The sequence below is a fragment of the Tachypleus tridentatus genome, chromosome 13 (genome assembly GCF_004210375.1).
Source record: "Tachypleus tridentatus isolate NWPU-2018 chromosome 13, ASM421037v1, whole genome shotgun sequence".
NCBI lineage: Eukaryota > Metazoa > Arthropoda > Merostomata > Xiphosura > Limulidae > Tachypleus > Tachypleus tridentatus.
The window spans coordinates 86,387,510-86,401,156 of NC_134837.1; the positions used below are offsets into that span (position 1 = coordinate 86,387,510).

The 13,647-nt window shown below is 33.7% G+C and overlaps 1 protein-coding gene across 4 annotated transcripts in view; it reads right to left on the reverse strand.

Moving 5' to 3' along the window:
* Positions 1–2,718: 2,718 nt before the first annotated feature.
* The window catches only part of LOC143238473 (glutamate receptor ionotropic, NMDA 2B-like), a 211,155-nt gene continuing 200,226 nt past the window's right edge, over positions 2,719–13,647 (reverse strand). For all 4 annotated transcript variants that reach the window (XM_076478737.1, XM_076478736.1, XM_076478734.1 and 1 more), the window contains 3 exons: positions 11,229–11,464; positions 5,771–5,940; positions 2,719–5,526 (listed from right to left, as the gene is read on the reverse strand). In XM_076478737.1, the coding sequence (XP_076334852.1) occupies positions 5,388–5,526; positions 5,771–5,940; positions 11,229–11,464 (545 nt within the window). In that variant the 3' untranslated portion in view covers positions 2,719–5,387. The remainder of the gene's footprint in view (positions 5,527–5,770; positions 5,941–11,228; positions 11,465–13,647) is intronic.

Below are 13,647 nucleotides of genomic sequence, written 5' to 3' on the forward strand. Positions count from 1 at the left end.
AGAAAACAAAACAAAACGATAAAACTGGATGCTTCGAGATGCATTCCAGGTTATGTTGGAAATAATTTTTGTTGGCAGTTTTGTTCATTTATTTCCTTTCCTTTTTTCTGAAATTTGTGATAATTGGGGAAGAGATTATACAATAGATATGAAAACTGTGTACTCTCTATTTAGAATATTCACAATAGTAAAACTGAATGAGAAACTCTACAACTTAAAAAAAGGTGCAGTAGACGTTTTATAAATAATTCGCTTTTTTATTTGATTCCGGTTTTTAAAGACTTATTTTAAGGTCGTTAACGAATAGGTTTGGATATCTTAAAAGTTATATATTTGGGGCTATTCATGAAGAATGCTATCAATCTTAACTTAAACCAAGCATTACCGTTCAGATCTGTAACCATCTACTTAGTAATTATAGTTTGAATGATGCACACTGCATCAAGAAAGAAAGTAATATAGCAATATTCAAATGTTATAAAATTCGAACCCCAAGTTATAGTCTCATAACGCTTCAAGCTTTTCGCTGGGTTAGCAAGGAACAGTTAATAACTTAAATGCCAGACTAAGTTGTATCAGTTAAAAACGATTTAATAAAACAACAACTAAGTGATATTTGTATATTTGACATTCAGTTTTAGCGCTGTTATTTTTCGTACATGATTTATATCCATCATGGTCTGGCGTGGCTCAATGTGCACAGATTGTAAATTCAAGGGATCTTGATTGACTCACTTTAGAGTCGTTGATGCGTTTTAAGCGTGACGGTCAAATTCCACTATTAACTCAAACAAGTTTATTTGTTTTGGATTTTGCGCAAAGTTACCTATTTTAGCAGTGAAAGACTATAGAGGGAAGGCAGACAGTCATTATCACACCCACCGCCAATGCTTGGGCTACTATTTTACAAATGAGTAGTGGGATTAACCAGAACATGATAACACACCCGCAGCTAAAAGACAAACATATATGGTAGAACAAGGATTCACAGAATACAAGTCGATCGCCCTAACCACCTGGTCTTACCAGGTTTTACTCAAACAAGTGTTTCAACATCGTGTTGTTGAATAGCTTGCCTTCCTTTTTTCTACACCATCATTTTAAAATAAGAAACAGCTGTTTCCTTTCTTTGTTTTTGCTTAATCTGATTTCCACTTCAGCCCATAATCTGCAAGTCTCTCATTTTGATCTTTGTTTGTCTTTTAAGCTATTTTCGTATTTAACAGTGCGTTATTGAGATTGTAAATTTTATTTACTTCTCTCTTTTGTGTAACTTTATAGTATTCAACTCAATTTAAAAATGTAGAAATGTATTTGTCTGGTCTTCTTACCTCTTTCGTATTCAACGGAATATTATTTAATGTATTTAAAGCTACATGAGGGCTACCTGTGCTAGTTGTCCCTAATTTAGCAGTGTAAGATTAGAGAAAAGGAACCCAATCATTGCCATCCACCGCCAACTCTTAGGATACTCTTTTATTAACGAATAGTGGGATTGATCGTCACATTATGACACCTCCACGAGTAAAAAGTGGGAGTATGGTTGGTTGGGAGAGGATTTTAACCCGCGACCCTCATGTTGCAAGTTGAGCGCTCTAATCAATTACTTGGCTATATCGCGCAATATTTCATTAATTGTGTGTGTGTGTTTTCTTATAGCACAGAGTCCACCGAGGGGAATCGGACCTCTGATTTTACCGTTCTATATCCTTAGACTTATCGCTGTACAAGTTGGAGATATTTTAATAAGTAACTAAAGTTATTATTACTACTTCATTATTGAACATTTCATTTCGTATAATACTATCCACTAAATAGACGGCAATTTACGAATTCACTAAAACTGGTGTTTGTTTCAGAAAAATAATGCACGCGTTAAACAATGATTATAATCAAAATTACGTTAACACATCAGTGGTACTATAATAAACAAGTTAATTTATGCACTGGTCAGTTGTTTGTTGACATTACATTACAACAAGACTAACAACAAATTATACAAATGTATTTTTACTGGTCCTGTACTATAGGCTTTTCAGTAAGAAGAAAACATTGCCATTTCGATCGCACATGTTATGCTCAAAATGTCGGTACCTTCAAAATCAGAGCTCGTCTTTGGCAAGAACATAACATACTGACAAAATATTTTGCCGAATAAGCCATTAATAACAGTTTTAAATCACATGTTGATATTGAATCAACCCTTAACGATTTTGTATTTCAACATCCAACAGAACCTGAAGTAATAAAGAACATTACGTTAATATGATAAATAATAAGTAGGCAAAAACAACGATTTATAAGCATGATGTAGTGATTTATATCAGTGGAACATACTACATGCTTCGATTTGATTGAACCTACTACAGACAAACTTCCGTTTATTTGGTGTCGTTGGCGAAGGTTGTTGTTGCTTTCGAATTGAGAAGAAAGGCGGGAAAAGTGAGGTGGTCATCAAGACATGTTTTTTAGATTTCATATAATTCAAAAGTTTAGAAGAGGACGGTTAATATTTTTAAACTGAGTGTAAGGAATTTTAGATTTTTTGAAACATTAGTGGAATTCAAAACAATAATTTGATTAAAATAATGAAGACAGTGGAGAAATTTAGTTATTAAGTAAAGAAGTGTGTAAGTAACGTTCAGTATTGTTTGGTTTTGTAATGAGTAGTAAGTTGAGAGGAAGAACGTTGACACCTTGGTTAGAAATCAAAACGAGTTCACGAACGACAGAGTTTTATTTTTAGATAACACTACTTAAAATTAAGCGAACATGTAAATGCATTCAGAAGAAAGAAAATAAAAGTATCTCTGCTATTAGAATTGTCAAAGATTGAACGTGCTGTTCGGAAACTGCATCCAGCTGTTCTTTACGTTTAGATTCTCGTGTTTAGTTACTTTTAATCGAACGTTAATAAAACATGGATATTTAGAGTTGTATGGTGGTGAAGGTGTGATGCAGGAAGGATAACAAATGTTTTTGGTAAGGTTTTTAGAATTACTGTAATCAAGAGTACTTTCACACGAATTTGAAAACATAAACCAACAAAGAAAATAAACGACGTTTCTGTTGGTCTTACCAGCCAGTGACCGTAAAATAACAACAATAAATTATGTGAAAACATTCTTGTTGGGTTTTATTTTACGAGCAAACCTTCTTAGCTACTTACCGATAGGGATCGTGAAACGATCATTATTTGGTCCTAAACAAAAGTAAATATTTATATATACGGAGTTAAATAGATGATATAATATTCCATGTTTTTAATACCCTTCGCTTACATGCGTCATTTTTCGAGAGATGGTCGTAATAAATAGGTAAAATGTTAAAAGAAAAAAGGAATATTTTGCCATAAACTTTCATTATTAAGCTTCTGTCACAATTAGTTAAACTCCAGACACTTGAACGTTTTGAATGAACCGTTGACGTATTTAATTCGGATTAGACATCAAATTTATTTTCATTTGCTTTCGCCGTATGAAATTTCACACTTTCCCAAATCATGATAAAATTATTTTGATCAATACGATAAGAAAGTAAAAACACTATTAGTTTCACTACCCTAATTCTAGTTATGTTATACATCTCTATCCACAAATTCTATTAATCATAACCGTTAAAGTGGAGTTTATGGTTTATTAAGCTATTCTCTGCACGATGAAAGTAAAGTGGGTACGATGACATTATACAGGCAAATTAGGGTCTAAATTGTTAGCACTGATCATAGCCTAATAAATTAAACACGTGTTTGTAGAAGGGCCAACAAATAGGGAATTTTTTTACTGGTTCTACCGTTTATAGTAAGGTGTTTTTTCCCCCTTGAACCTCCTAAAGAGTAGCGTTTGAGGTTAGAGACACAGTGTAATATCTAAATATATGAATGGGAATTTTGTGACAAAAGCATGTGAAACTGTTAAAGTATTTTTCACGTAACAACGTTTGATTACAAAAGTGTAAATAGAGAGAAAAATGAAACAATATGTGTTAGACGTTTCAAATATTTATCATGACGTGAATTTCATGGTATGTGAGAATTACAAAAAATACAAACGGTGAACAAGAAATCAATGAAGAAAAGTGACACTCAACAAAACTGAACATTAAAAAATCTAAAGTCAGTTACAAAAATTGAAAATGCTGAAGAAATAGGTGAAAGTACGACCTGTCAAAAAGTTTTGACAGTGTTTGAGAAATAGCAAATAAAGTATGTGAGGCTTAATGCAAATACTAGAATGATATTAATTACGTAATGAAGGTTATTTATTTTATGATAAAAATATGAACGAATACTTTCAAAAATGGTTGTTTGTGGGCATTTATCTGTGCTGTTTACTATGAGATTTGCAAATTTAATGCTTAATAATATAATTATATAAAAGTAAAACTGCTTTCATTTGAGCAGGGTATAATCTTGTGCAATGATTGGTTCGTAGACCGTGTGTGTTAGATAGCTCCATATTTAATGCTTTCATATTTGTTTCTAGAAATATTAAATCTCTAAAGTTGAAGGCGTATTTATGAGCACGCATTAAGACGTAAGACTCACACTACAACATAATAATACTATTACTATAAACGTAACGATGGCAACCATTTTGTGCGTTCTTCGGTGTACATTGAAAAGCTACTTCGTTCTCAAAATTGAAGGAAAACAATTTTCCCTTTAATATTTTCTGTCGCAATACGAAGTAAATTTATTTGTTTACGAATAAATAAAACAAAATGAGTACTTTTTCTACAGTTATTTCACAACTCTAGCAATCCAGTTATTTCTCTTTGTTGGGAAGAAGTTGAAAGCCAGGCTGTTTGCTTTATACGCTATTAAAGAAAAGTAAACATATATGTACGTGTGGTAGTTCAACTAATTAGAAAGAAATTTCATAAAGCTCGGACAGATTAAATTATTTTAATATCACATGGTGTGTTATATAACGTTATCAGTTGAACGAATATTCTATAAATAATACAGATTGTTTATCTAAACATTACTAGTTGTTTATTTCTTTTGTTGTCCGTTCTTCAGACACCTTAGTTTGGAATGTTTTCTTTTCATTTTTGGTTTTAGTTGGTAACTAAAAATAATATTTTTAGAGTTTGAGTAAATGCATTTTTTTTTATAAATATATGCAAAACAATGAATATTTTAACCCACAAGAAGAGGTCATTTCTCTTTCAACCAACTATAATGTTAATTAAACTTACAATGAAAACCAAATATTCTTCCTAAGTAAAAAAAAATCTTCTTCTAGTTTTTAACTTTACGTCAGTGCTGATCAGTCAATATAGTTCACAATATATAACATAGATTGAATAATCTAATCTTCAAGACAATAAGAATTTCTAAAGAACATTAAACAATAGCAGAGAGTTCACCAAAACTTATAGAATTAAATAACTGTTTCATATTCTGCAATCTCCTTCCTCATTGGTCTATAGTAAAGTCTTGAATGTGGAGTTTGAGATTCATTTGTGCTACTGTAATTTTTCGTGAAGTCTCGTGGTTCCCTTGGATCAACAGGACTTGTCCTAAACGTAAAAGTTAACAGTTTTTTTTTTACAAAGATTTGATTTAGTTATTCTTATTGAGATGATAACAATAGTCGCGTGTATCTGAATTATAATAATCAAGTTTAAATGTTTCAAGAAAGTGTCAAGAGAAAGAATAAACTATGTAAGAAATTAACAGAAAACATTTTAAACGTAAATTCAGGATAAAAGGTTTAGGAGATGAAGTTGCCTTTGAGAAACTGTAGTTCATGCCTCAACTTACTTGAGATAGAGTTCCTTCTGAAGTTGTTTTAACTTAAGACGAGCCATGTCCAGTTCATGTCGAGCTTTCCACAGTTGAGTGTCGCAGATCGGGTCTTTACATCGATGACGTTTCAACATGTCCTGAGCTTCGTACACTGCCCCACGAAAACTTAGTGATTTTCCCATACTCTGTACAAAATCAAAATATTATACCATGCTGTGTAGAGTTTTTTCTCTTTTTTCAGACTGTTTTCTTTTGCAGTTATTCTTATATCGTTATAAAAGAAATAAAACCGAAATACAAACTGGTTTTGGAAATATTATTTCCAGACAGCTGGACTCACTTAGTTTCACGTATTAGTACTACAGACCTCATGAACTGACATTTAATAGGACGTTACCTTTATTGGTCATCTTGAAAATGCATATTATTCGAAGTGAAAGACGAAATCTATAAGAAATGATTGACAACGTTAACTAATATTGTATTCTGTGGTCAGAAGATAGCGTACTGAATATATTTCGCTGTGTTATCATGTAAATACAACTAATCAGAAAGTGTTGATGGGCCCAAAGCTTTAGTTAAGGTCACAAAGGATCTTATCTAGTCTACAGTGATGTCCAGATAGTATTTCATATATCGTGAATATATATATGATACATAAAAGATCCTTATCATTTGTCGTAATATACGCCCTAACGAAGATTGGTTATTTATATTTGATTGTTAATTTGTTTAAAGTATAAGTGAATGTGATTAATTATTATGTGTGTCTGCTGTAAAGGAAGTTTTGTATTTGAAACTTATTAACAAAGGCCTTTAGTAAGTATCTATATTGTGATGTAATGTTGTTTTGAGAGCAAATTTTAAAACAAAGAAAGAACTAGACTTTTGTTACATGGAGACAGTAAGATTATCCTGGATCACGTAAAAACAGAAATATTGTTGAATGCAACTTTACATCTGAAACACCTCTAAAGCTCTCTTTTGCTACAACCTGATAAAACAGCATTTGAAATACTGATGTTCTGTGTAATAACTACGAAAGTCTTAAGTAAGCTTTTAAAATGCACCGTCAATGTAAATCGATCCTGAGGGCGTAAATTTAATCTCGACGATCTGCTACAAAGATCTGGGCAAGATAAGAACGCTCGGTGCATGTACAGTATTGCAATACATTTAGGCAGATAAGATAACATGGATAACGAGATTATGTGACAGCAGAGATGCAGCAGGATTTCTGATTGGAGTGTCTTTGCTTTTGACTAGTATTACCTACAGACAACAATAACAACATTCCTGTAACTATTAATCCAACTGACAGAGAGAGTGTTGCTCCTGTATCTTTACGAGGAGATTATTTAGCGAAGACGAGGACATAAAAGAAAACAGAATCAAACCTAACTATAAGTACTATGGTACTTATAGAAAAACATATCAAAGCAGCAAGAGAAATTAGCAAATCCATATGAAAAGTGACGACTAGGTATGGTGCATATAATGGAAAATTGTGAAACAAATCAGGAGTAACCGCGTGTTAGTTACTGATTTTAGTAATTCAATTTCTTCCATACAGCCAGAGTGTTTACTGGTAGAAACAAACGTCATACTTATATATGTAAAAAACGGCTGGTATGGATAGAGAAAGCACTATGTAGAGGAGCGAACGACGTTTCGACCTTCTTCGGTCATCGTTGTTCGCTCCTCTACATAATGCTTTCTCTATCCATACCAGTCGTTTTTACATATATAATTTTCTCTACAAGTGAGTTTTCTCGTCATCACCGATTAGCAAACGTCATACTATTACATAGTTATTTTGTTTTTCTAAAAAATGTAGCACCATACGAAAACAGCATACGAACATTTATATCCCTTTTGTTGTAGTTTTGTCCAAAGAAGTACATATTTTAAAATACCTTGAAAGGTGTTTCGTAGTATAGTTGTTGAGGTTGTAATCGTTGCTCATAACTAAAAAATACTTTACTGTAACTCAAAGGTTCAGATGCAGATTATTTATTAACTGATTAAACTGTCTGGTTGGACTAATCTCACTGTTTATTATTCTGTCAGCTGCTGATCACCTAAGCAATTAAGTGAGGTGTCTTGTTTTATCTATCAGTTAAGGATGGCTTTTGGATGTAATATGATAATTATCATTTCATTTTTGACAGCTCTTTAGAATTTAGAAAGTAAAATTTCTGTATGTGTTTATTTGTATAATTAAGCATATGTAGACAGGAGGGGTAACAACAAACCCCTCAATGAAGTAAAACGAAACTAATATTTTTTTTCTTTGTGGTTGAAAGGTATCCCTGCTGGCCATGCTCATGTTGTACATTTGATTATATAAGTATCCTCATCCGAGAGAGCTTCATGAAGTATATGATTAGTATCTTTATTGAAGAGTTGGTAATGTCCACAAGTGTCTACATATATAATGACTTATGTTGCTAACACAAATCTGCATATACGTGTGAAACAGTGTTGACTGAGGCACTTTTAATACACGGAAAATCAAAGAGTGTATCATTATTATTCTCAGTAACCAAAAAAGAAAATTCTATTCAAATATCCAGGAGAAAACAATAACAACAACAAAAAACACAAGCCTAAGAGACTTAACTTTAAATATTTCGGTCGAATCTCTAGCCTAGAGCAGCCCGGCATGGCCAAGTGGCTAAGGTACTCGACTCGTATTCCGAGGGTCACAGGTTCGAATCCACGTCCCGCCAAACATGCTCACCCTTTCAGCCATGGGAGGGTTATAGTGTACGCTTAATCCCACTATTCGTTGATAGAAGAGTAGCCCAAGAGTTGGTGGTCGGTAGTTATGAATAGCTGCCTTTCCTACTGCTAAAGTAGGGACAGATAGCTCACGAGTAGCTTTGCGCGAAATTCATACCAAACCAAACTAGCCTGGAGCATAAAAACAAGCATTCAAAAAACAAAGCGCCGGGAAATGATGGATTACAAACAATTCTTCTAAAAAAAGGCACTCCAAAATTATTTGACCACCTATTAGCCATATTTGATTTATCTCTATAATCTGGATACATCCCAGTTTCTTGGAAGCAAGGTAATATTTTAATGTTCCACAAAGAGGGAAAACCAGCCAATAAACCAAACAGTTATCGGCCGATCAGCATGACCAGCTGTGTAGGTAAAATTCGTGAAAGTATAATAAGCAACAGACTCTCCACATTTTTGGAGTTTAATTCAAAATTATCAGAAGAATAAAACGGATTTAAAAAATATAGACAAACAACAGATCACTTAATTAGATTAACTGAAACAATAATAAACAGCTTTAATAAAAAAGAATGCACTGTCGCCTGCTTCATCGATATTGAGAAGACATTCGACACTGTATGGCACGATGGTCTTCGGTTCCGTATGTATGAAATGGGACTACCGCGTGAAATTATTCGCTGATTATCAAACTTTTTGGGAAATAGAAAATGTAGAATAAACGTAGAGGGAACTTTTTCGGAGTTCTTCACTCCAGAAGCTAGCGTCCCTCAAGGAGGGGTGGTTAGTCCTTTTCTCTTCATCATGTATGTAAATAATATGCCATTCAAAGCCCCAAACCATGGATACGCGTCACAGTTCGCTGATGATGTAGCAGTTTGGAAAAGTTCCCCTACACCAGAAATAGCAGCCACTAACTTACAACCACAACTAAATAGTTAATGTGAATATTGCGGAAAATACAGAATTAGAATAAATACAGCGAAAACGCAATTAGTAATATTTTCAAAATCTACGAAATATCAAAAAGTTCAACCCCAGATCTACATGAACGGAAAGCTTCTCCAGACTGCTAGATCTGCAAACTTTTTAGGGTTAATGTATGATTCGAAACTTACATGGATAAAACATGTAAATAACATAAAAACTAAAATTTGGCGAAGAGTAAACTATGCTAGGAGTCTAACTGGTAAAAACTACAGAACAACACCAGAAAACATCATTAAAATATACAAGACATACATTAGACCAGTAATAGACTATGCAGCTCCTGCATGGATCAATGTAAGTGAAAAACAAATACAAACCAAACTCCAAACATTACAGAATACACTAATTACATCAGCATACAGAGTACCTAAAACTACTTCCTCAAAGTTCATGCACAATTACTCAAATACACAAACAATACCAGATAGACTTCTACATGGTACAATAAAATATTTTGATAAAAAATTGGCGAAAAAATGAGTTGTCATGCGAGCTAGACAGATATTGCATATATGATGAAGAGAGACCTAAACACCTCTCTCAGTTAAATTTGTACATCAGATCTTTAAAACAAAATCAAATTTAAAATAATAATAATAATAATACTAAAATAAAACAGGCCACCTACATTCTAGACTTATTAAAAAATGAAAGAACAATATAAATAGACATTGCCCTGAAAAGGACCAGATTAAAGTTATGATATTACTTCAACCATTCAGTATTTACTCAAAATATATTAATCAGGCCACTCCAACAAAGTAATGGAAGGAGGAAGAGGTCTAGTGTACCTGACCCTCCTAGGTATAAAAATAAATATACGCAAACACCTAGAGAGATAGATAGCGTGGAATCTTATACAAAAAAAATGTTCAAATTAACAAAATTGTTTCGTTCATATGAAAAAGATGGTGGGAGAACATTCATATTTTATGTGATTATTGCATAAAAAATATGCATAAAATATTGCATATATTTAAGTTTTGTAATTTTGTTTTTATAAAATTCCGAACTTAACAATTATGTAGCGAATGTTTGGATTGCTATCCAAATGAATATTATATATATATATATATATATGTATATAGATCTTGGCTGTTATGGCATATTTACACCAGTACAATTACTTGCTGTATAAATTCGAGTAAATTAACAGAGGTGATATTATATTTGTATACAGTAAATTAATTCATACAAAATTCCGGGCCCGGCATGGCCAGGTGGTTAGGGCACTTGACTTCTAACCTAAGGGTCGTGAGTTCGAATTCCCGTTACAGTAAACATGCTCGGCCTTTTGATCATGGGAGCGTTATAATGTGACGGTTAACACCACTATTTGTCGGTAAAAGAGCAGCCTAAGAACTGGCGTTGGGTGGCGATGACTAACTGACTTCCCTCTAGTCTTACACTGCTAAATTAGGAATGGTTAGCGCAGATAGCCGGCGTGTAGCTTTGCTCAAAATTCAACCCAAACCAAAATTCCGTGATTGTAAATACCGTAATAACATAGGGTTGTGTTAAATTTTTGTATACCTGTATGCCTATATTTTTCTGTTTTTAACCATAAGCACTGACTGAATGCTCACGTTTATAAGAAAATCTGTGGAAAAAAAGTACAAGTTAAACAACATAACGTTCCTTATGTGTTAAAAGACAGAAACATACGAAACTAAAAAGCGCAAAACATTGCAATATTTCTCACGACAGGAAATTGATAAAGAAGAAAAAAACATACCAAACTGACAAGCGCAAAACAACTACCAGTGTCCTTCTTGGCCAAATGCTGACGAATGTATTTAAAGTAGACATGCTCTAAGCCTAACACGACTAGGGTTAAGAAGACTCCACATCCAAGTAGCAGGAAGGCACTCATGAACTGGTTGGTATCGAGGGGATTACTGGCATTTCGCTTGTTTTTAGTAGGCTTACAAATACCTTGCAGCCAGAACCTCTGGAGACGGTCTAAGTCACCTGGATGAACAGATTATAGTACCATAATTGAGGGGAGAAAATATATCTTGAGAAGTACATATAATATCAGTTTTGATTAAAATCATATTTTGACTACTATAAAAGAGTACACAAAACAGTTTTTATATGTTTCTGTATTATTATTCCAATTTCGAAATGACTAGATATATTGAATGAGATACATGTGTAGAAAGGTTTAAAAATCTGTCACGCTTTCAGGGTTTACTATTTTGAAATAAAGTCAGAAACTTTAGCTTTCATGATAAGAGGAAGTTGAGTAGTCATTAAGAATGTTGTTTTAACAATAACTTCCGAAGGCAATTTTTATATTGGGACTTTATGAATAAATAATCAAATACGGAATTATTAAAAGTTATTTATTACTTTTCTTCGTATCTTTTAAATCATTTAGTTTGTTTCAAAATTCTGATCTCCTTGTATCAGAATTATAATGATTTATTCTCACTCATATGAAGAACAAAACTTATGTTTGGTGTGGACTGTTTTAGAACAAATAGTTTGAGAAATATAAAAGAATATGGTGTTACGAAATTACCTTGACATCCACTAGTACGTTTTCCCGCAGTTATTATTTTGGAAGTTTCGAAAACTAACCTGATAATTTATCACGAATTAAGTCACACTGGATAGACACGACATTGTTACTAGTTCAAAAACTAGGTTAATTTTTATAAATATTAAACAGGTAGGATTTTGTAGACAAATAATTATTATACAATATGAGCATAGAATCACAATTAGAATACGAGGTCTGTTCAAAAAATACGTGGACTGTTTGAATTGCGTGGCTCCAGTTGGTTCCAGAGGAATCCGCTTGATGTTGCTAGGTTTGCACAGATCAGCTGATTACGACGCCATTTCCCGATTGCAGATATCTTCATTTGTGTATTAGTTACGCGGTTTTAAGTGAAGTTCGATATTTTCGTTTGGCGGATTTCAGAATGAATGACCTGAAGGAGCAACGACTTGCTGTGAAATTTTGTGTTAAACTTGGAAAATCTGCGACTGAAACTTTTGCAACGGCTTACGGTGATGTTGCTATAAAACGTACGGCATGTTTCAAGTGGCATGAACGTTTTAAGGATGGTCGACAGTCCATTGAAGATGATGAGCGTCCTGGACGTCCTTCCACGTCAACTGACAACCCACACGTCGACAAAATCAACACCTTGGTGCGAGCAAATCAACGTCTGACTGTCGGGAGCTTGCTGAAGAGTGTGGGATATTAGTTAGATCTTGTTACGAGATTTTGACCGAAAAATTGAAGATGCACCGCGTTGCTGCAAAATTTGTGCCTCAGAACTCGTGAGTTTTTGGCCAAACACTCAATCACTGTTCTTCCCCACCCCACCTTACTCACCTGACCTTGCTCCTTGCGATTTTTTCTTGTTCCCCAAACTCAAAAGACCCTTGAAAGGAAGAAGATTTGAGACGATTCCCGAAATTAAGCCAAATGCGACGAAGGAGCTGGAGGACATTACAAAAAAAGCATACCAGGACTGTTTCAACAAGTGGAAACACCGTTGGGATAAGTGTGTGCGTTGGGGAGGAGAGTACTTTGAAGGGATCCCAGACCTGTAACTTCTAAATAAAGTACATTTTGTTTTATGACGTCAGTCTGCGTATTTTTTGAAAAGCCCTCGTATATTTTAGGAGGACCACTCTTTTGTTTAGTACAATTAGTAGAACAGTTGCATTGTTAATACATCGCTGCCTATACTAAGAGGTTGAAGTCGGTGTCTAACTAAATTAATATACCCGAGAGAGTCACAGTCGATGTGAAGATAAACTAAGTAACCAGATTTCCCTTCCTTAGAACTAATACAGTCTTTGAATATGCAGGGTAACAGTTTGAAAAATTCTGTTAATGCAATATCTAAGGTGATTCTAAGAGTTCTCAGTGGAATTTATAACTGGTCTTTCTGTTGGTCCATCCATGACTTTTACATATATATATTATTCTCGATAGTAGTACCGTAGTGTGTTTGCACTCCCGAATGGTTACAAAGTTAGGTATAATATGAGATCAATGCATAATTCAAAGAGAACATCAGTAGTACACTCTCATGTCCTCCTACCATCCTATGTTTAACATCACCAAAAATGTCTTATCCAACATATCTTTCATCTCTAGCTTTCTAGTGTAAATTATCACTGCTACA